General features: G+C 36.7%; 1 protein-coding gene and 1 long non-coding RNA gene across 16 annotated transcripts in view; both read right to left on the bottom strand.

Annotated features, from left to right (window-relative positions):
- The window catches only part of MLLT10 (MLLT10 histone lysine methyltransferase DOT1L cofactor), a 235,295-nt gene that overhangs the window by 37,802 nt on the left and 175,111 nt on the right, over nt 1-22,382 (bottom strand). For 11 of the 15 annotated variants that reach the window (XR_007456916.1, XM_049626908.1, XM_049626907.1 and 8 more), the window contains one exon: nt 9,851-9,898. The exons of the other annotated variants lie outside the window; for them this stretch is intronic. Coding sequence is in view for 10 of the 11 variants with exons in the window: in XM_049626908.1 (XP_049482865.1) it covers nt 9,851-9,898 (48 nt within the window). In the remaining variant the exon portion in view is untranslated. The remainder of the gene's footprint in view (nt 1-9,850; nt 9,899-22,382) is intronic. 15 annotated transcript variants of the gene reach the window in all.
- On the bottom strand, nt 871-9,844 carry LOC125920022 (uncharacterized). Its single transcript, XR_007456917.1, has 2 exons — nt 6,687-9,844; nt 871-6,445 (listed from the first exon to the last, which is right to left on the bottom strand). It is a non-coding gene; the product is annotated as an uncharacterized LOC125920022 (long non-coding RNA).

Raw genomic sequence — 22,382 nt, 5'->3', positions numbered from 1 at the left:
GTAAAAACAAACAAAAAACTAGTTAAGAAATAGTCAAAACTGCAGGATAACCAAGTTAAGTATAATGTTAGAAGAGAAGGGGGAGGGGAAGGGAGGGGAAGGGAGGGGAAGGGAGGGGAAGGGAGGGGAGGAGAGGAGAGAAGGGATGGGATGGGAACAGGATGGGAAGGGAGAGAAGGGATGGGAACAGGATGAGAGGGGAAAGGAGGGACAGGAACAGGAGAGGAGCTTCCAGTAGCAGGAAGTCCTGAACAAAAATAAATATGCTAAAAAGTCATCTAGGCTAAAGACTGAAAAGTAGTCACTTGATTTGGCAACGTGAAAACTACTTGTAGGCCAAGTAGAGTAGTAGTTGTAGAGCCAGTATCGGGGGTTTGGAAAATAAATCAGTAGGAGAATTTCTGTTTCTGGCAATGAGGCAGACCAGATAACCTAAAAACCTCCCCAATTAAAATGACCTCAAAATGAATAGCTGAGCCCATAGGACAGTGAGGGAAATCCTTATGAATGAGGAGGGAAAAGCTTTAATAGGCTGCCCTGGAGGAGTCAGCCTGTGTCAGTAACCCTGGAGCTTTGGCTTTAGTGCCCACAAGAAAAAGAGACAACACATTGGGCCTCCAATGGCTGAAAAGTTAAAAGTGGTAAGACTTTGGTTATATAGATTGGACCCTCCAAGAGCTACATTTCTGGGGAAAGATAGACCAGCCCTTTCCCCCACTGCCCCCACCAAAACCCTACAAAACCATCAAAACACAGAAATTACAGCACAGAGACAGCACAAGGAAGCTCGTCCAATTAGATTTAAGCTCTGGATAGGGGATGAAAAGTCTGCACTTAGAATTTAGAGCCATAGCTTTGCCTTCAAATAGCTTTTTGAGTTAATTTTAGAGAGAGAACGAGAGCGAGTGAGCTAGGGAGAGGGGTAGAGGGAGAGAAAGAATCTTAAGCAGGCTCCATGCTCAGTGCAGAGCCCGAGGCAAGGCTTGAGCCCATGACACTGGGATTATGACCTGAGCCGAAATCAGGAGTCAAACACTCCTGAGTGAGCCATCCAGGCGCCCCAGGTTTTGGGTTTGAATTTACATATGTGCCTAGTCTGATAGATCCCAAACATTAAATTAACGTAAGACGGGGCCAGCTGGTACTGTCACTTGAGTACACAGCGGAAGCAAACACAAAACCTCTCTGAAGGGATATAACCTCAATTCAGGCTATAAAATGAGTTCACAATCCACAATTAGAAAACACAGATGAAAACAATCCCCTTGATCACAAACTAGCAGACACAAACATTATTTGACTGTTATTCCAAGAACCTTAGAAAGAAAATAGAGCAAATAAAGATAAGACAAATATTTCAAATGACTAAGAAACTAAATGACTAAGCCAAGGACTCACAAGTGTAAGAAAGAAACAACCCTCTCTCTATAAAAAAAGGCACCTGACATATCCTGCTGTGCTAGGCAGAATTCTAATGATGTCCACCTTCCATCCCAAGGTTCCCTTAATCAAGGCACTACTGTGAAGAGACTTGGCAGATTAAATTAAGGTACTGATTAGCCGACCTTAAAACAGGTGGATTATCTTGGATTATGTAGGTAGGCCCAGAGTAATCACATGAACCCTTAAAAATAGAAGACAAAGGCCAAAAGAGTCAGTGAGAGATGTAATAGCTGAGAAAACAAGAGAGATACAACAGAAGAGGAAGTCAGAGCGATTCTAAGTGTGCAAAGGATTCAACTCACCTTTGCCGACTCTAAAATGTAGGGACATGTGAAAGGATGGGATAGAAGCCTCGAGGAGCTAAGGGAGACCCTCAGCTGTCAGTCAGAAAGGAAATGATGACCTCAGTCCTGCAACTGCAAGGAAAAATCTGAATTCTGCCAACAACCTAAATGAGCTTCTTGGAAGTGAATGAATTCCAGAGTCTCCTGATAGTAAGAGCCCAGCTGGCCAACACCTTGGTTTTAGCCTTGTGCGACTCTAACAGAGCAACCAGATAACCAAACCCAGACATCTGACTATGTGCTAATAAATCTGAGTGCCTGTAAGTTGCTAATTTTGTGGTAATTTGTTATGGCAGCAACAGAAGACTAATATACTTGCAATGCCAGAAAATAAGTGTTCAAAGAATAATGAATGGGGACAACTGTGCCAGCTTAAAGGGGCTCCCACTAGCTAAAGTGTGAACAATTTGAGCATCACAATAAATACATCATACCCCCACACAAATCTGTAAGTCCACACTGATACAAATTAAAAGTATGATGAGAAATGGGATATTTATAGTCTCATACTTAATTCCACAATATACATAATTACAAAGAGGAAAAGAAAACCTTTTCATTGGAAATGCCTGAGTATGTGTCATCTGATAGATGCAATGGAAAGATCACATCTATGATATCCCGCTCCAAAATAAATAAATAAATAACACAGCTCTAATAATGAAAAAAAAATGAACCAAACCCAAAAATAACTAACCTGTAAAATTCTGAGACAACAGTCAAAACTTGAATGGCCATCTGACGAGTAGATGGTAGTAATATAGTGATATTAATTTCCTGTTCTTGATCACTGTATTGTGATTTTACAGTAAAATGTCCTTGTCTATAAAAACTAAAGTATTCAGGGCACCTCGGTGGCTCAGTCGGTTAAGTGTCTGACTTCAGCTCAGGTCATAATCTCCCGGTTCACAAGTTCTAGCCCTGCATCAGGCTCTGTGCTGAAGCCTGCTTCAGATTCTATGTCTCCCTCTATCTCTGTTCCTCCCCTGCTCATGCTCTCTCTCTCTCAAAATTAAACATTACAAAAATAACAATAAAATTTTAAAAATAAAGACTGAAGTATTCAGGGCTAATGTGGCACTGTATCTGCAACTTATTCTCAAATACTCTAGGAAGATACAGTTCTGTATATTATACTCTATGTAACTTTTCTGTAAGTTTGAGACTGTTTGAAAATAAAAATATTTTACATGTGAGAAAAGTGCTACATGTTCTTAAAAACAAGAAAGAGAAAAGCAAAATCAGACCAGATCCATTTTAGAAAGGACCAAAAAGAATTCTAAAAATTGAGGGGCACCTGGATGGTTCAGTCAGCTGAGCGTCCGACCTCAGCTCAGGTCATGATCTCACGGTTCGTGAGTTAGAGCCCTGCGTTGGGCTCTGTGCTGACAGCTCAGAGCCTGGAGCCTGCTTCTGATTCTGTGTCTCCCTCTCTCTGCCCCTTCCCCACTCATGCTCTGTCTCTTTCTGCCTCTCAAAAATGAATAAATGTTAAAAAAAAAAAAAATTTTTTTTTTTAAAGAATTCTAAAAATTGGAAAGCATATTCACTAAAAATCTTTACCCATTAGGCAGGTAAAATTATAAATCAGTATAGCTGAAGAGATAATGAGTGAATATAAAAGATCAAAAGAAATTACCCAGGGGCACCTGAGTGGATGGTTGGTTAAGCGTCAGACTCTTGATTTCAGCTCAGGTCATGATCTCACGGTTCCTGAAATCGAGCCCCAAGTCAGCCCCAAGTCTGCACTATTAGTGCAGAGCCTGCTTGGGATTCTCTCTTGGACTCTCTCAGCCCCTCCCCTGCTCACTCGCTGTCTCTCTCTCTCCCTCGAAATAAATTAATAAAACCTAAAAACTACTATCCTGCTAGAGCACAGAGAGATTGATAAATGGAAATTATAAAAGAAAGGTTAAGGGACATGGAAGACAGAATCAAAGTCCAAATATGTCTAACAAAAGTTACTGAAGAACAGAAAGAATAGGGAGGATCACTATTTTAAATGGCCATAGGAGCACCTAGGTGGTTCAGTTGGTTGAACTTCCGACTCCTGAGTTGGGTTCAGGTCATGACCCCAGGTTCATGGGATGAAACCCCACATTGGGCTCCACACTAAGCATTGGAGCCTGCTTAAGAGTGTCTCTCTCTCTCTCTCTCTGTCTCTCTCTGTCTCTCTCTCTCTCTCTGCTCCTCTCCCCCTGCTTGCATGTGCTCTCTCTACAATAAAAATAAAAATAATAAAAATAAAAATAAAAATATAAAAATACTTTAAAATGTAATGGCTAGAGTTGTGTCCAGAACTGACAAAAGACATGAATTCTCTTGGGGCACCTGGGTGGGTTCAGTGGGTTAAGTGTCTGACTTTGGCTCAGGTCATGATCTGAACCCACAGTTCATGGGTTTGAGCTCTGTGTCAGGCTCTGTGCTGACAGCTCAGAGCCTGGAGCCTGCTTTGGATTCTGTGTCTCCCTCGCTCTCTGCCCCTCCCCCATTCTCACTCTCTCAAAAATAAACATTTAAAAAAAAAAAAAAAAGAATTCTCTCAATTAGGAAGCAAAGAGGTCCTAAGAAGAATAAAATCACATCTAGACATACCACCCAGAACAAAGAGAAAATCTTAAACGAGTGAGTGGAGGTAGAACAGTTTAAGGGGTAGGCACATGAACAGCAATGTGTGATTAAAGGAGTTTGGGTTCTTTTGTTCAAGAGGATGGACAGGAGAGAATGCTTAGATGTAGATGGGAAAGAAAAGTGAGGGTGAGAGGGTAAGGAGACTAACATGACAAGGCCTCTGAGAGGGCACAGAAGGGTGAGATGTGGAGCACAAGTACAGACTAGCCTTGCACTGCAAGCAGGACTGGAGAGAAAGAAAAGAGGATGGATACAAACCAAGTAGGTTTGCAGAATTGGGGGACTAAAAGATGCAATTTTAACTGGCAGTAAAAGTTTTAAAATACAAACAATCATGGCAAAAAGAGAGTTTCCTAGAGATTCGTATTAACACTGCCAAGCAATTTAAATGTCAGTGAAGGCTAGTATCACAAATCTATAATGATATGCATGTGTACATGACGTAAATTGTATTCTCTAGAAACACTTAGCTCAGATAAGGATAAAAATATAGGTGGTCAGGTTAATGAAGGACATATTTCAACTAAGACGAAAAAAGACTTACTGAAGTTATTATCAATCATAAGCCCAGATAACAAACATCATTGAGTACGTTACACAGTGATTTTTTTTTTTTTTTTTTTTTACTGTTTCTTTAGCTTAAGAAAATTGAAAGGGAGGCTTAGTAGGAAAAAATAAATTGCTAATTAAAATGAAGAACATAATCTTATTAGATGTGGCAGCTATTAAAACCCATTTCCCATTCTTCATTAAAGGTTATCTATGATTTAAATAAAAACATATAAGTAATGACCATAATCAATTTTTAAAAATGAAGACAAGAAAAAAACTACTCTCAAATCTATTCTTTTAACATAATCGCCATGATAATTTTGCCTAACTTTTTATTCTGCAATTATTCACTTATATTTCTGACTCTTCCAATAGAATTTGAGCACCATGAAAACAATAAGAAACTGATAATCCTTTGTGCCATGTATACATTATTATACACAGTATACATACAATTTGTTGGGGTCAGGGAAGACCTATCACGGATATATTTCCAAGTTGTTAGGTAAGCTACCTAAATACCATTTAATAATTGAATCCAGGAGGTGCTACAAGAAATGTAACTGTAATCTTTATACTCCCAGTATTTTCAATTTTTTTTGCTATGACAATTAGCTCTGTTAAATCTAGACATTTCATATCTTGCACCACCTCCTTAGAACTGAAGTTATTTTTATGTAGTCTCCAAGAAAGACTTCATCTTAATAGTCCATGTTTTAGAATCCTTTCCTTGTCTGTGATATTTTAAAATTTCCCCTATAATGTGTCTAGATGAGAATTTTTCCTTCACTCTTTTTTCTTAGGCCCACTATGTGCCACTTCAAACTAAGATATCTCATCTTTTTTTTTTTTTTTTTTTTTTTTAAATGAAATTTATTTCCATTATTTCTTCAGGTTATTTCCTCCTCTCCATTTTTCTCTCTCTCCCTTTCTGGAGCTCCTGTTACCTGGATTCTACTTCTATCCTCCATACTATATAGTTTTTATTTTAAATATGTATAAAACCCATTAATTATTTTGTTGTTCACTGTATCCACTGTTATTTGTCCTATCTATTGTGTTCTTTACTTTGACTGTTACAGTTTTCCATACCTAAAATTTCTACTTGTTTTTTGTATCATTATTTTTTATTTTTTAGAGAGAGAGCAAATGGGGGAGGGGCACAGAGGGGGAGAGAGAGAATCCCAAGCATGCTCTGTGCTGGAGCCAATGTGGGGCTTGATCTCTCGAACCGTGAGATCATGACCTGAGCTGAAATCAAGAGTCAGATGCTTAACGGACAGAGCCATTCAGGTGCCCCTCTACTTGCTTTTAAAGATCTACTTTGTTTCAAATTATTATCTTCCCTCATGTCTTTCCTATCTTCTTTACACTGATTTATTTTCTTTCTATAATTTCTTTAGGACCTGGTCTGTAGAAAATCAGATTTCCTATTACTGCCAACATGGATTAAAAATTTTTGGTCTCTGGGGCGCCTGGGTGGCTCAGTCGGTTGAGCGGCCGACTTCGGCTCAGGTCACGATCTCACGGTCCGTGAGTTCGAGCCCCGCGTCGGGCTCTGTGCTGACAGCTCAGAGCCTGGAGCCTGTTTCAGATTCTGTGTCTCCCTCTCTCTCTGCCCCTCCCCTGCTCATGCTCTGTCTCTCTCTGTCTCAAAAATAAATAAACGTTAAAAAAAAAATTAAAAAAAAAAAAAATTTTTGGTCTCTGGGGCACCTGGGCGGCTCAGTCGATTAAGTGTCCGACTTCTGCTCTGGTCATGATCTCACAGTTCGTGGGTTCGAGCCCCGCGTCAGGCTCTGTGCTGACAGCTCGGAGCCTGGAGCCTGCTTCAGGTTCTGTGTCTCCCTCTCTCTGTGCCCCTTCCTGCCTCTCTCTCTCTATATATATATATCTCTATCTCTCTCTCAAAAATAAATAAACATTAAAAAAAAATTTTTTTTTAATTTTGGTCTCCTAAATCTTGACACATCCAACAACAACTTTGAATATAATTTTTTATACATCTTTTGAATGAATATATTAGTTTCTCCTAACATTACAAGCATAATGCCAAACAGTCTGAGAAGTATAATTCCAAATACCTAATGATTATTATACAAAAATACCACCTGTCAATAGGCACATACATACACCCACAGATCCTTAAATAAAATGACCCTCTGAGTGTGAAACAAGTAATACAGGCCATCTATAGAAAGGGCTCACCATAAGACATGGTTTCTAACTCCAAGTTTAGTCATCAAGGTAACTGGGACATAGTTCCTGCAAACACAGGACTATAAATTAATGTGGAAGGAAGCTGCTAAGAAAGCAATCAACTGCATTATACAGAAAGAAAAAGAACATTATCAAGATGGTGATAATCTTTTTTTTTTTTTTTTTTTTTTTTGAGAGACAGGGTGAGTGCCTGCACACAAGAGCAGGGGAGGGGCAGTGAGAGAGAGAGAGAATCTTAAACTGGGCGTGGAGTCCTACACCAGGCTTGATATCATGACCTAGATCTCATGACCCTGAGGATCACGACCTGAGAAGAAATCAAGAGTTGGAAGCTGAGCTGCCTAAGCCACCCAGGTGCCCCAACATGGCGATAATCTTTAAACATGACCTAACTAATTGTCCTTGTTCTGATGTCAGGTTCACTAATGAAGTAACTTTACAATTATAACTCGTTTTCCCAAGATTACTTTAAGGAAAAGTAAGATAAGCAATTCTGGGCAATTCTTGACAGTAATGTTTTGATCATCAATGATTAAATGACATTCATTTCTGCCATACTGGCTTGAGTTAGCCCACCTGATCAATTCCAGGTATACTGACAAAACCAAAAGGAGACTAATACAATAATGCGTGAAAGAAATGATAAGGATCTGTACCAACCTACAGCTGTGAGAAGGTGGGATTTTGAAAATAATAAATTAGATATAAAAAGTCATGTTTAGCTACCTTCAAATTAGAAGGTACCACTTGGTGACTAATTCAGTTGGGAGCAGGCAGAGAACAGAATCAAAGATGCACACAAGAGGAAAGGAGATAACTTCTCAGGAAACCCTGAGAATTACAAAATAAAGTCTTTACATATACAGGTATCATTATCACTATTATGTAATCATTAAGACATTTTTCTCAAGTACACTAACAGGACAACTTTTGTAAACACTCTCAAGGTACTAATGTATACCTGAAAGTAATCATTTGTTTTGGAGAGAAAACCTACTTCTAAAATTATCTAATTCATTAATTAACATTCATTAACCCCAAATTGTGGAGGTTTTTTTCTTTTATACTCAATGTTTCCACAGCTATTCTGTCTTCCTTCAAGTTACTTTTCTACTTGTTCATCTATCCAGTTTCTTTGATTCATGAAATAGTCTTCTCTTGCATCTTAACCCTTTATCTCTCTAGAGTCTTCCTTTCCACTCATTAATACTTTTCCATTTTAAAATAAACCTGATCCAACCTTTCTGTCTTCTCTACCAACCTTGCTCAGCGATGACCAATTTCAGAGTTTATATTTACCCCCTATATGAATTTATTTCCAATTCTGTTTCTCTCTAACACTCTAACCTCATCTGTTCATTTGCATGCTAAACATCTATACCTAAACATCTTGTTGGTAAATGAATACCCATCCTCCCCCAGCTACTGCCATTCAATTTACTGACAATTATTACCAGTTCTTCTTGAGTAACAGATGTCCCACTAGTCTGACTTCCATTACCCTCACTCAGACCCTTAACACATTCAGCTAGATTACAAAAAAATCTAATTGGTTTCTCTGTTCTCTAGCTCCTTTCAATATTCTTATATGCTACAGCCAGATGAACCTTCCTGAACAACAGGTTTTATTTTTTTCCCCAACTCAAACTATTTCCCAGCTACCAACTATTTTCAACTCCTTTGACTAATACGTAAGGTTAGTATTTTTCATACATTTCATATCAAATATCGTATCACCATCACTTTACACACCTCTATGTTCCACTGCTTGTGCTATCTGTATTCCAGGGACTGGAGTCTACCCCTGATCCCTATCTCCATATAGCTCAATTTTACATATTCCTTAAGGTAAAATGTTACATTCTCTGGACATCTCATTTCCTCAGCTGAAAGTAGTTTTCCCTGCCCTGAATTCTTTTTATACTGTAGATCATTAAAGAAGTTATAATTCTATGTCTTGAAATTATTATTTATGCACATATTTATCCTTTTAGATTTTACTGCTCCTGAAAGGATCCATTTGCAGTATAGAATTATTTCCCCAAAGAAAATGACCAGGATTTTTAGATACAGAAAGAACTTTATACTCTTCAAATGAAAAAAGACTAAGACACTTTTGAGAAGGAAAAGTTCCGTAGTGCAGGTAATCACACCCACAAGATTAGTTTTATAAATATGTGAAACTGAGGTTTTTAGGGGAGGGAGTAGCTGCATACATTAACTGGTTAAGAATACTGGATTCAGAATGCACATGCTCACTCTCAACTGATCCAGAAGTATTTGAAAAGTACATCACAGAATTAGAAAAGTATTATAAGTCACAAAATATGGTCTCAGATTCTTCTTTCCCTCAGTGAGACAGAGGGGTCATAGATGTACAAAGTGGTCTAGGCATCTAGATCCTGACAGGTAAATAACTTTAGAAATCCTAAAACCCACCTTACCATGTCTTAGGCAATAGGACAAATCCAAACAAGTACAACAAGAACATGGTAACAGTCATCCCATCAACCACCCAGAATTATGGAGAATTCCTTTCGGTTATTTCTGAGACTACAGATCCCCATTACTGCTTTATATAGGAAGGTTTCTAAGCTTCATTAGGATTAATTAACTTAACACTATTACTCTTTAAAATCATGCTTGAACTTGGTACATACCTATGAATTTAAGTTCCTGCTTTGTTAGTGTAGAACTGTCATCTCTGTCTAAAGAAAAGACACACTTTAATTTAAAATTTTTAATAACCAGTTCCTAAAAACTACCATGATAAGAAGTTGAGAAATTTAAAACACTATGGCGGGGGGGGACAGGAATCAGTAGGGTTAAAGTAAAACAAAACAACAAAAAAAACTGGAAAATTTAAGTTATTATAAATTTGTTTTTGCTAAAACAAAAAGGCAGCACTCTAAATAAAGAGACTGTTAATAGCATTACCATTTAATTAATTTAAAAGTAATTCTTACAAATTCATTAGCATTTATACTAATGCCTTCCCTTTTCAGGTTCTCTCTTATAGTTTCAATGAAACTCCTGTAAGTTCATTTTGCTTTGTAGTAGTTAACATGCATACTGAAAATTACGTTTTCTTCCCAGTGCTGATTCACCATCCAAATGTTAATATCCTTCTGTGTTTATCACTTAAGATGAAGCCTATCTTCCAGAAGCTTAGAGTGATCCAAGAGATAAATACCTTGGCTGATTTGAAATGGAAAAAACCGTACCATCTTATGGACAATATATGTCTTCTACTACTTAGCAAGGCTATACAGTATTAGCCAAATTCCTTCCGGCATAGGAACAAACACTGGAACAAACAGTAGCATTTGCTGCATCCTGGAATGTAACAATGTACTGTATAAAAATAAAGAATACGGCCTTCTACATCACGTAAGAAGGAAAAACAAGTCTACTGTGATTAAAAAGAAATTAGATCTAGAATCATCTAGATCTATGGTTCTCAATCTCCCTACTGTTCACAGCAACAGCTCCTCCTATCACTAATACCTCATTACGTGCAGTGAATCTCAAATGATTAATAGGCTGTGGTGATGTCTGAAAATTGCTCATCTCTATTCTCAGATCCCTACACCTTCTTAATGCTTCCCTGAAATGAAAAGGGGGCACATGTAAACAGCAAAGATCTAGTTTCCTACAAACTATTATGACAAACCTCAGTAGGATTCCATTCTTGAGGAAGAACGTTCATTCCTAAAATCAATTAGCATTCATGCTTATTCTAAATCCTATAGCAGATATTTATGAATAATTGGTTGACATTACTTTGCCTCCTCCATCAAATGAGATTTGTTTAATGAGCATGGTCATGACAAACCAGAAGTACCATAATTAAAGAAAATTTAAAAGCATAGTAAATGGGGCACAGAAATCAATTAGCAATATACTGCTGTGAAAACAGATCTAAGCACTTTAGCTACTTTAATCTACTATTTCAAAATTATATTAAAAATAGGAATTGCCAAGATAAACAAATGAAGCAAATGCATTATTGTAGGAAGAATCAAGTTACTACTCTTGAGAGAAACAAGACTGCCTAATGCAAAGTTTAATTTCCAAAGAAAACGAACATATTACCAAGAATATATGAAAACTCTTCCAGGACTATGTAGCAACTGACAATGATTTATTCATTCAATATTTATGGAGCATCAAGTAGATGATGAGCTAAATACCAATGAAATAAAGATGAATAAAACCCAACCCCTACTGTAAATGAGTTTATAGTCTAGTAAGAAAAACTTGTAAATAAATAAATTGTTAAACAACCTAAAAAGCACTAGAGTAAAATCACACCTGAAACAGAACAATTAGAACCAGGCAGATGAGATGTTAGTTTGCAACTGGACTATGAAAAGCAAACCATAATCCCCATATTCATACTATTTGTTTCATCATTTTAAATACACCTACTAGATGAAACCAAGAAGTCACACTTACACTTTAGAGGCATCATGAAATCTAAATTCTCCTAGTCAAGCTGGCTAGCTCCCAGGCACCACCATAAAACCAAATGTCACAAAATATAAGGCACTTCACTCCACGGGCACACCTATTTAAAGTTTACCTTCCATATAGTGTTCTTTAAAATATTTAAATGACTGTTTTGTCTTTCCAAATTGTTGTAAAAGTTCCCAAAATGTGCTAACAGAGTTTTACGTTTTATCTTTCTCCTACCTGTTCTCTTTTTCCTTTATTGAGACAGTAATTTTAATATTATTTCTCCTAAATTTCTCTGGTCACATAAAATTCATCCCACTGTGCCTAATTTGTTTTTTGGTTTTTATTTAGACTGGTTGAAGTGTTTTCCTAAATGTGTTTTTCTCTGTATTGATGATAATATTTCCTTATCAGAAAGTACCAATTTTGGGGCACGTGGGTGGCTCAGTCAGCTAAGCGTCTGACTGGCTCAGGTCATGATCTCACGGTTCATGGGTTCGAACACCGCATCAGGCTCTGTGCTCTGTGCTGACAGTCTGGAGACTGCCTGCTTCAGAGCCTTTCTCTATCTCTTTCAAAAATAAAAACATTAAAAATTTTTTTTTCAAAAGTTTATGGAATAATTATACACACACACCCAGAAGAGCAACCACCATTAAGTCCTAGGTTCCTCTCTGAGAAATACTAAATTAAGATGTAGCTTAACACATAATGCCCATGACTATTAATTAATACACAATATTTCCTACAATATTAGATACAAGTATGTTATACTAATGCAGAATAAAGTTGGGAAAAAGAGATAAGGCAGATTATGAAAAACTCCACGTGCCATGCTGAAAAATATTAATTTTATCTCAAAAATACCAGATAATTCTTTGAGGATATAAGTAAGACAGTGACACAATCTGATTTGCATTAGAAAAATTTTTTAATGTTTATTTTTGAGAGAGAGAGAGAGAAAGACAGAGTGCGAGCGAGAGAAGGGGAGAGAGAGAGGGAGACACAGAATCTGAAGCAGGTGCCAGGCTCTGAGCTGTCAGCATAGAGCCCAACGCACGGCTAGAACTCACACACCATGAGATCATGACCTGAGCCAAAATTGGACACTTGAGCCACCCAGGTGCCCCTGATTTGCATTTTTAAATTTTTTTTTTTAAGTTTATTTACTTTTGAGACAGAGAGAGACAGAGCATGAACAGAGGAGGGTCAGAGAGAGGGAGACACAGAATCTGAAACAGGCTCCAGGCTCCGAGATGTCAGCACAGAGCCCGACACGGGGCTCGAACTCACGGACTGTGAGATCATGACCTGAGCCGAAGTCGGACGCTCAACCAACTGAGCCACCCAGGCGCCCCATGAAAAACTTTTAAAAATAAAATGATAACCAAGAAAATTAGAAGTCACGATGAGCCTAGTTTAACTCCGTAGCATAACAGAGTTAGGTGGCTAAATCCCATACAGAGATAACGAACACAAAAGAAGGAGCAGGCTTTGAATGGGAATGTAAGAGGAACAGAGATTTATTAATTTGTTGGAAATGGACTTGGAACTCAAGAGATAATTCGATATTTAGATGAACAGATTTGGGAATCTAATGATCATCAATGATCGCTAAAGCTATAGATATGTGTTACAACATTTTCTAAGAGAATATGTGCAGGAGGAGAAGTAAAAAAAAAAAAGAGAGAGAGAGAGAGAGAGAGAGAGAAAGAGAATACTGGGAATACAACAAAGAATACTCAAAATCATAAAAGATACCCATATGCCCTCATAAAGAAAGCTATAGCTGTAAAGGCCTATTAAAAAAAAAAAAAACAACAAAAAACCTAGGGGTGCCCAGGTGGCTTGGCTGGTTAAGCGCCTCAGGTCATGACCTCACGGTTTGTGAGTTGGGAGCCCAGCTTTGGGGTCGCTGCTGTTAGCGCAGAGTCCGCTTCATATCCTCTGTCCTCCTCTCTCTTTGCCCCTCCCATGTTTGTGCACTCTCTCTTTCGATCTCAAAAATGAATAAACATTTTAAGAAATTAAAAAATAAATAAAATTTTAAATCAATAATCTTCCGGTTTAGAAACTAGGAAAAAAAGCAAACTAAACAGAAGCAAGCAGAAGGATGGAAATAATAAACAGCAGAAATGGAATAAAAACAGGAACACTTTTAGAGAAAATGTTAAATGTTAAAAGCTGGTTTAGGGGCGCCTGGGTGGCGCAGTCGGTTAAGTGTCCGACTTCAGCCAGGTCACGATCTCATGGTCCGTGAGTTCGAGCCCCGCGTCAGGCTCTGGGCTGATGGCTCAGAGCCTGGAGCCTGTTTCCGATTCTGTGTCTCCCTCTCTCTCTGTCCCTCCCCCGTTCATGCTCTGTCTCTCTCTGTCCCAAAAATCAATAAACGTTGAAAAAAAAAAATTTAAAAAAAAAAAAAGCTGGTTTAAAAGATGAACAGAACTGACCAATCTTTCAGAATGACAAAGAAAACAGAAGACTCAAATTACTGAAATCAGGAATGAAAGGGGATTGTAAAGATATCCACCTTATCAAATTAAAAAGATTATAAAGAGAATACTATGATAACTGTATGCAAACAAATTAAAAAATGCAGGTGAAATGGGCAAATTCTTTGGGGTGAGGGGGGAAGACTCCTAAAAACATAAAATTTTCAAGAATGGACACACAGAAAATAGAAATAGTCATTTCTCCAAAGAAGATCTAGAAATGGCCAGTAAGAGCATGAAAAGATGTTAATATCATTAGTCATTAGGAAAAAGCAATTCAAAACCACAACGAGACAGCACACCAGCTTGGATAGCTATGATTTAAAAAAAAAGAAAGAAAATAACAAATCTTGGTGAGGACTGAAGAAGTTGGAACCCTCATAGATTGCTAATAGGAATGTAAAATACTACAAATGCTATGGGAAGCAGTATTGCAGTTTCTAAAACATTAAATACAGAGTTACCATATGACCTAGCAATTCTACTCCCAAGAATATACCCAAGACAAATAAAGACACATATCCACACCAAAACTTGTACATGAATGTTCACAGCAGCATCTTTCATCCTATCCAAGAAGCACAAAACAACAATGTCCACCAACCAATGAACAGATAAAATATGGAATATTCATACAATGTGTTATTCAGTCATAAATGAAGAATGAAGTACGGATGCATGCTACAACACAGATAAACCGCATGCTTAAATGGCCCCCTGCTGTACAATTCCCTCTATATGAAATGTCCAGAACAGGCAAATCCATAGAGACAGAAAGGAGAGTAGTGATTCCCGGGTGATTTTGCAGGGAAGAGGGGCTTAGGGGTATATATGATTTCTTTTTGGTTTGATGAAAATGTTCTGGAATTAGTGGTGACAGTTAATACAACATTGTGAATATACTAAAAATGTCCGAATTGTATACTTTTAAACAGCTTAAAACGGTAACTTTTATGTTGTGTGAATTTTGTCTCATTAAAAATTTAGGGGGGAAACGAGATAATGAGATAATGGAGAAGTAGAAAAACCACCATTTACTCTGACACAGAAAAGAATGAAACAGGGTAAGGGAATGTGCTTTTTATACACGCACACTTTCAGAATAGAGCAGAGGAATGATAAATGTGAAAATCAGGACAGTAGTTAAACTTTGGGGAATACAGTGGTAAAGAGCATGCACTAGGTTCAACAACATTAGTAACATTCTATTTCTTAAATTGGTGAAAGGTTCCTGAGTATTTATTATTGCATGCTACAGAGCTTACACATATTGCTTAAAACGTATCAAATATTTCATAAATTGGAAAAGGATCTATGAAAATATGGCAAAATATTAACAGATGTTAAATTAGTAATAAATTCATGATGTGTATCAGTCTCTGTACTTTCCATAATTCTGAAATATTTTATTTAAAAGAAAGAGGAGAATGTTGTAGTGTATACAAAAAGGTTCAAAACAGAGTGGCCAACAATTATTCTGCAAGGAATTGGCAACCCAACTAGTCACTAGCAGTTTAAGAGAGAAAAGTTAACAAAAAGGGTACTAAAGCCAAAAATACTTCATAAATGCACGTGCTAATGAAACCTAATTTTGGAAACAATTTATGTAATACCTTCTGGCATACTGATTTTGCATCCTGCAACTATACTGAATTTGCTTATTAGTTCTAACAGTTTTCTGATGAAGTCTTTAGGGTTTTCTATATATAATATGTCATCTGAAAATAGTTTAACTTCTTTTTCCATCTGGATACCTTTTATTTCTTTTACTTGCTTAACTGCTCTGGTTAGGACTCCCAGTACTATGTTGAATAAAAGTGGTGAGTGGACGTTCTTGTCTTGTTCCTGATCTTAGAGGAAAATCTTTCGGTTTTTCACTGTCAAGTATGATGCTAGCTGTGAGCTTGTCACACATGGCTTTTATTATGTTGAGGTATATTCCCCTTTTATACCCATTTCGTTGATAGTTTTTTATCATAACTGGATGTTGACTTTTGTAAAGTACTTTTTATCTACTTAGATGACCGTATAATTCTGTCCTTCATTTTGTTATGTGGTGTGTCTCACATGAACTGATTTGCAGGTGTTGAACCATCCTTGCATCCCTGGAATAAATCCCATTTGATCATGGTGTATGGTACATTTTAAAAAATGTTTATTTATTTTCAAAGAGTATACATGTGTGTAAATGGGAAAGGGGCAGGGAGAGGAGAGGGAGAATCCCAAGCAGGCTCTGTGGCGTGGCTTTGGAGCCTGGTGTGGGGCTTGATCTCAGAAACCGTGAGATCATGACCCAAGCCTAAATCAAGAGTTGGATGCTTAACTGACTAAGCCACCCAGGCGCCCCACTGCACAATAGTTATAATGCGTTATTGAATTTGTTTTGCTGATATTTTGTTGAGGATTCTTACATCTATGTTCATCAGGGATACAGGCCTGTAATTCCCTTCTTTTGTGGTGCCCTGGTCTGGTTTTGGTATCAGGGTAATGCTGGCCTAGTAAAATGAGTTTGGAAGAGTTTTGCCACTTCTATCTTTTGGAAAAGTGTGAGAAAGACTGATCTTACTTCTTCTTTGAATGTCTGGTAGAATTCACCAGTGTAGCCATCTGATCATGGAATTTTGTTTGTTGGGAGGTTTTTGATTACTGATTCAATTTCATTACTAGTAATCAGTCTATTCAGATTTTTCATTTCATCATGATTCAGTCTTAGAAGGTAATATGCTTCTAGGAATCCACCCATTTCTTCTAGGTTATCCATTTTGTTGGTATGTATAATTATTCACAGTGCTCTGTAATGACCCTTTGTATTTCTGTGGTATCAGCTGTAATCTCCTCTTCCATTTCTGATTTTATTTAAGTCCTCTTTTGTCTTGGTTGAGTCAAAAGGTTTGTCAATCTTCTTTATCTTTTCAAAGAACCAGATCTTAGTTTCACTGATCTTTTCTATTGTCTTTTTAAGTCTCTATTTCTGTTCTAATTTTTGTTATTTCCCTCCTACCAACTCAAGATGTCATGTGTTCTTCTTTTTCTAGTGTCTTGAGGTATAAAGCTACATTGCAGTTTTTGTTTCTTGAGGTAGGCATTAATTGCTATGAACTTTCCTCTTAGTACTGTTTTTGCTGCAACCAATAATTTTGGTATGTTACATTTCCATTTTTATCTCAAGGCGTCTTTTTATTTCTCTTTTGATTTTTTTCTCTAACCCATTAATTATTCAGTAACAATGTTGTTCAATCTTGACATATTTGTGAATGTTCCAGTTTTCTGCTTGCAATTAATTTCTAGTTCCATATCATCGTGTTCAGAAAAGATGGGTGATAGAATTTCAATCTTCTTAAATTTATTAAGACTTGTTTAATGGTTTAACATATGATATGTCCTGGAATACGTTCCATGTGCACTTGAGAAGAATGTACATTCTTGTGTTTTTAAATGGATGTTCTATAAATTATCTGTGCAAGTCCATCCTGTCTACTGTGCTGCCTACGGCTGGTATTTCTTTATTGACTTTCTGTTTCAGTGATCTATCCAATGATGTAATGAGGTGTTAAAGTCCCCTATTATTATTGTATTGCTGTTTCTCCCGTTAGGCATTAATATTTCTTTTACATACTTGGTTGCTCCTATATTGGGTACATAAATATTTATACATGTTATATCTTCTTGTTAGATTAAGCAGTAATACTCACTTGTAATAAGGCAGTTAAATAACCATGAAGCAGATATGGTAGGCAGATAATACCTCCCCCCACCCCAAAGATAAACCTGTGAGTATATTACCTTAAATAGCAAAAGGGACTAAACAAATGTATTTAAATTAAGAACGCTGAGAAAGACAGATTATCCTAGATTGTCTGAGAGAGCCCAATCAAATCATCCAAGTTGTCATAAAATTTGAATCTGAGAATCAGACAGGCATAAGCATAAGACAGACTCTACCCAACACTGATGGCTTTCAAGACAGAGGATGAGGCCGTTATGCAAAATAAGCAGGCAGCTTCTAGAAGTTGGAAATGGTAAGGAAACAGATTCTCTCCTATCACCTTAAAAAAAAAGAACAAAGCCTGCCAATACCCTGATTTTAACCCAGCAAGTCCATGTCAGACTTCTAACTTACAGACTGTAAGATAGTAAATGTATACTGTTTGACCATAGGAAATGACTGAATAAGATAAAACATAAATTCTTTTTTTATTCCTCTCTGACAAGTTTCAAGCTTTTTATTGCTTGATACTCAATATAATAAAGAAATAAAATATGTAAAGTCTAACATTTAACACCTCACACCCAGTAGTATGGTTACTATAAAAAGCAAACAAATGAGCAAAATAATAGGATGTGGAAAAATTGGAATCCTTGTGCGCTGGTGGCAGGAATATAAAATGGTGCACCCACTATGGAAAACAGTATGACACTCTGTTTTAAAATAGAACTACCATATGATCTAGCAATTGCATTTCTGGGTAAAATGAAGACTCAAAGAGATTACTTGCACATCTACATTCAAAGCAGCTTATTCATAATAATCAAAAGGTAGAAGCAATCTAAGTGTCTCTCAACAGATAAATGAATAAAGAAAATGACAGTATATACAACAATGGAATATTATTTAGCCTTAAAAAAAGGAAATTCGGATACATGCTATTACATGGATAAACCTGAAAGGCATTACTGCTAAGGGAAATAAGCCATTCACAAAAAGACAAATACTGTATGATTCTATTCTTATGAAGTATCTAGAACAGTCAAATAGATACAAACAGAAAGAACTGTAGTTGCTCTTGGCAGGGTGGAGAGAGAAAAGGAAAGCTGTTGGTTGAATAACTACAGAGTGCCAGTTTTACAAGATTAAAAACTCCTGGAGACTGGTTGTACAACAATGTGAATATAACACTCAAAAATGGTTAAAACGGCAAATTTTATGTGTATTTTACAATTTAAAAAAATAAGCTAACACTTAAAAAAAAAAGTGAGAGAGAGAGAACACAAACATGGATTTTCCCAACTAAGTCCAAGTATTTCTCCCTCAAATCCTCATTAGGTTAAAATACCACTTCACCAGGCATCACTACTATTCTTCTCTTTGCAATAAAAAATATTAAGTCCAGAGCAACTATCAAGAAAAAGGAATTAAAAGCATCCAAATTGAAATGGAAGAAGTAAAACTGTCACTATTTCCAGGTGACATATTATTTATAGAAAACCCTAAAGATTCCACCAGTTAGAACTAATAAACAAATTCAGTAAAGTTGCAGGATAAAAAACCAACATACAAAAATCTGTTGTGTTTTTATACACTAAAAACAATCTACCAGAAAGAGAAATTAAGAAAACAATCCCATTTACAATTACATCAAAAAATAAAATATCTAGGAATAAATTTAATTAAGGGGGTGAAAGATCTGTATACTGAGAACTAGAAGACATCAACGAAACAAACTGAAGACACAAATAAATGGAAAGATATTCCACGTTTATGGATCAGAATAGTATCGTTTAAATGTCCATACTACTCAAAACACTCTACAGATTCAGTGCAATCCCCTATCAAAATTCTAATAGTATTTCACAAAAGTAGAATAAACCCCAAATTTGTATGAAACCACAAAAGACCTTGAATAGCCAAAACAATTTTGAGAACAAAGAACAAAGCTGGATCCTTCATGCTCCCTGATTTCAAACTACATTACAAAGCCATAACAATCAAAACAATATGATATCAGCATAAGAACAGACACACAGATCAATGAACACAATGGAAAGCCCAGGAAAAAAACACATGCATGTAGAGTCAAGTTATTTACAAGGAGCCAAGAATATACAATGGGGAAAGGACAGTCTCTGATAAATGATGCTGGGAAAACTGAACTACATGCAAAAGAATGAAATTGGTCCACTACCTTACACTGTACACAAAAATTAACTCAAAATGGATTGCAGACTTGAATATTAGACCCTGAGCCATAAAACTTCTAGAAGAAAACATAGGCGGTAAGCTCCTTAACATGAATTATGATATTCTGGATTTGACCAAAGCCAAAAAAACCCCTCAAGTACATCAAACTAAAATGGCACTGCACAGCAAAGGAAACCATTAACAAAATAAAAAGGCAGTGCACTGAATGGGAGAAAATATTTGCAAATCATACGTCTGATAATATCCATGTATTGTTGGTTTGTTTTTTTTGAGAGAGAGAGAGAGAGAGAGAGAGAGAGAGAGACAGACGGTGGGAGGGAGGGGGCAGAGGAAGAGAGGGAGGGAGGGAGGGAGGGAGGAACTAAAAGAAAGTGAAAGAGGGAGGGAGGAAGAGAAAGCGAAAAAGGAAGGAAGAAAAGGAGGGAGGGAGGGAGGGAGAGAGAGAGAGAGTGAATGAATGAATCTTAAGCAGATTCCACAATCAGCATGGAACCCAGCATGGGGCTCAATCTTACCACCTTACAGTCGTGACTTGAGCCAAAATCAAGAGTGTGCCGTTCAACCGACTGAGCCACCAGGCACCCCCAAAACATACTTTAAAAACCTCATATAATTCAATAACAAAAAAATCCTCAAACCATCTGGTTTTGATGGATATTTTTCCAAAGACAATGTAGAGGTGGCCAAAAGACACTTGAAAAGATGCTTAACATCACTAATCATCAGGGAAATGCAAATCAAAATCACACTGAGTCATCACCTCATATCTGTTAGAACTGCTATTATCAAAAAGTTAAGAAATCCTAGGATGCGGAGAAAAGGGAACGCTTGTGTACTGTTGGTGGGAATGTAAAATGGTGGAGCCACTATGGAAAAGTTTGAAGTTCTTCAAAAAATTAAAAGTTGAACATATATCCAGTAATTCCACTTCTGGATATTTATCCAAAGAAAATGAAAACACTAATTTGAGAAAATACGTGCACCCCATGTTCACTGCAACATTATTTACAAATAGCCAAGACGTGGAAACAACCTAAATGTCCATCAATGGGTGAACAGTAATGAAAATGTGCTATATATACATACGACAGAATATTATTTAGCTATAAAAATGAACAAAATTTTGCCATTTGTGACAAAGTGATGGACCTTAATGGCATTATGCCAAGTGAAGTTAAGTCAGATAGAAAAGAAAAAGATAAATACTATATGATCTCAAATATGGAATCTAAAACAAAACAAAATCCAAAATACTCCAGGCTCATGAATATAGAAAACAGACTGGTGGTTGCTTAGGTAAACAGAAGCAAGAGAGGAGGCAAAAGGGGTGAAGGAGGTCAAGAGGTACAAACTTCTAGATATAAAATAAAATAAAGGAAGATATAAAAAAAAAACATTATTTATTTCATGTTTCAAAATTATGTGACTAAGAACACACAAATATCTGACTATACTACCACAGTGTTCTCTCTCAAACACAATCTTTTAAAGAAACACAAAATTTTAAAGAAAACCTGTGTTCATTCTATTAATCCCAGGACATTAATTTCATTCACCTATAGAGAAAAACATGACAACTGTCCCATTAAATTGACATATTCCAGTACTTTGTTGGCCAACAATGGCAAAGGATTTATGTGACAATTCATTCACAATCGCTCCCCACAAAATCTACTTTCTTATTATTCCAAGCATACGCTTTTCAAACTTTCTTTATGTCTCTAAAACTCTAATATTCCAAAATTAGACAGCCAAATTTATGCAAACTGAAAAAGATGTTAAACCTCTTCTGTTTTTATGCTTCCCTACCAAAGAACAGTAACATATTTAGTTTATTTTCAGGAATGCTTCCAATTCCTTTTTCCTCTAGATACCTAAAGTTCAAGAGTTCCATGTTATCTGGAGAATTCACTGAGAGTCTGCAATTCCGGTTACACAGGGCAGCAAAGATTATAAATAAAGATACTCATTAATAAAATGATCATTTGTAAAATGGGTTTCCCATCCTGACCACCCCAACCCTCAGAATCAACACAAGTGTCTATGCCTTTTCATCATGCCATTGGTTTCTTGCTATAGATTTGTAAACATCTGACAATATACTCCAAATACAACACAAAGCGACTTGCAAATTAAACTACATTATCAAAATATGCAAGATTTCATGAAGTTAATAAAAATGTGCTCAAAAACCTCTTAGAATTACATAAACTATCTTGAGCAGGTAAGTTACGTCAGTTAATAACTGAAAACAAGCAACAAAAAGGACACTAGATTCAAAAGAGTTTTTTTGAACACTAAATTTTCTTCAAAACCGAAGAA

This window comes from Panthera uncia, chromosome B4 (genome assembly GCF_023721935.1).
Source record: "Panthera uncia isolate 11264 chromosome B4, Puncia_PCG_1.0, whole genome shotgun sequence".
In the NCBI taxonomy this organism is placed as follows: Eukaryota; Metazoa; Chordata; class Mammalia; order Carnivora; family Felidae; genus Panthera; species Panthera uncia.
The sequence above is the reverse complement of the archived record's forward strand: the minus strand, read 5'-3'. Positions and strand labels throughout refer to the sequence as shown.